We start from the raw sequence: 1,902 nt of genomic DNA on the forward strand, positions 1-1,902 counted from the left end.
TTTTAACCTCTATATGTAAACAGGATCAAATATACTTGTATTCAATGTGAATACACTGTTATACCATGAGTGTTTACTTCTATATGTATACTGCATCAAATATACTTGAATTCAATGTGAATACACTGTTATACCATGAGTTTATTCTTCTGTATGTATACTGCATCAAATATACTTGAATTCAATGTGAATACACTGTGATACCATGAGTTATAACTTCTATATCATCAAAGAAAAACTCTTCAAATTCTTATCTAATGACCACCCACCCACCACCCAAAAAAAGCAGAAAGGCTTGTGAGTCCTTTAATAACGAAAATACGTTGGCAAAAATTGTTCAACAAAAGCTAGCAAACAGACATCCTAATTAATATGTTTTTTAAAATTTAAAGTGTGAGATATATTTCTTTAGAGTCTATTATGTAACAACACTCAACGGGATAAGCCTGGTAGCCCGCCACCCACTGTTACTGTTGCTGAGATTCATGCTGAGCCAATTTCGTTATCGGGAAAGTCAAGGAAAAGAAGCCATTCGGTGTATTCCGACAGAGAAGAACGCAATGATGATGTAAACATGTGCAGATTTATCAATTATTGTATCATAACTGAACTTGTTTTTAGGGTTCCACCTCTGAAAGCAATTCAGGCTGCTTCACGTTACAAAAACTAACGCCAGCAAAGAAAAAACCCGTATTTCCCGAAACAACTGATGAGCTGGTAGATGAGGAAGAATGTGAAGATGTCGTTCCTACTTCGACCCGTACTGATAATTTGCAATCAGAGGTGAAGGTGCTATCATCTTTAAAGGCGAGTATGCTAATGGGCCAGGCCCCTGTTTCAACTGAAGACGTCCAGCACTTAAAAAGCAAGATACGCGCCCTAGTAGAAGAAAATGATCGCTTGAAGAAAGATCTTAAGTTTTTTCAAGGTAAATTGTAATCTTTATTATACCGTTTAGTGCACCATAGTATGATAAATGCATTTCAACGCAAAAATAATTACCTAATTACACAATTTATTGCGCACTTGCCCAATTTATTGCCCCGGAATTTTTGGTTGGGTTTTTATATCACTATTATGTATGTAGAATATATATAGAATGTATGTATGTAATATGTTAAATGTATATATTATGTATTACAGAATTCAGCAGCGTCAAAGCTTGGGTTGACCAATTGATCTTTAAACAGCAGTACATCCAACAGTTGCAGAAGAATGGGGAATGTGCCTCAGCTGCCCCACTTGCTTCTGCTACTTCAAGTGTGAAGATGAATTTACCGAAACTTGCGTATGAAGAGATTCAGCCACATTTTCAAGCAAATTGGAGTTCCTCACCTCCACCACCTGTTTTGAATGCACCAGAGACACCGATGGAGGAGACTAGCAAACCACAAAAATATCCGTCGGATTTGTATAACAATCCATTTCCCATTACGCAAGACATTCTCGACCAGATTCCGCCTGGCTCAAAGAAATCTGAAACTCGCTTTGTTCTGAAACTCTTCTTCGCCTCACGTACACTGATAATTACCTGGGTACGCATACGATGTCAGCAAATTTGACAGGAAAGAAGTATATGGACGAGAATAAATTGCTCAGCAGAATATGTAAGTTATATATATATATTGGAATCAATTCAATATTTCATTATTACTAATCACAACTGTTTTTGCAAACATTTCTAGAAGCGACATTGGATTTTTTCCAATTCAAGGATCACGAGAAGGTGAAAAAGAAGGAGAAGTCCGAAAGGGTATTTCCACTTTTCTAAACCATACCAAACAGAAGTTGTAGAAGCTCCAAATAACAGCAGCAAGTAATAAAGTAACGGTCTCGTCAGCACAATAATTGTCATTATTGAACGATGAAATACAATTACTTGATTAATTCAAATTCCTCTAA

General features: G+C 36.4%; 1 protein-coding gene across 1 annotated transcript; it reads left to right on the top strand.

Annotated features, from left to right (window-relative positions):
• Positions 1-485: 485 nt before the first annotated feature.
• On the top strand, positions 486-1,569 carry LOC123471122. The gene is made up of 3 exons (XM_045172044.1): positions 486-557; positions 622-928; positions 1,144-1,569. Exons 1-3 carry the CDS (start codon positions 486-488, stop codon positions 1,560-1,562), a joined length of 798 nt encoding a protein of 265 aa, XP_045027979.1. The 3' UTR covers positions 1,563-1,569.
• Positions 1,570-1,902: the final 333 nt, after the last annotated feature.

This window comes from Daphnia magna, linkage group LG1 (genome assembly GCF_020631705.1).
Source record: "Daphnia magna isolate NIES linkage group LG1, ASM2063170v1.1, whole genome shotgun sequence".
Lineage (NCBI taxonomy): Eukaryota > Metazoa > Arthropoda > Branchiopoda > Diplostraca > Daphniidae > Daphnia > Daphnia magna.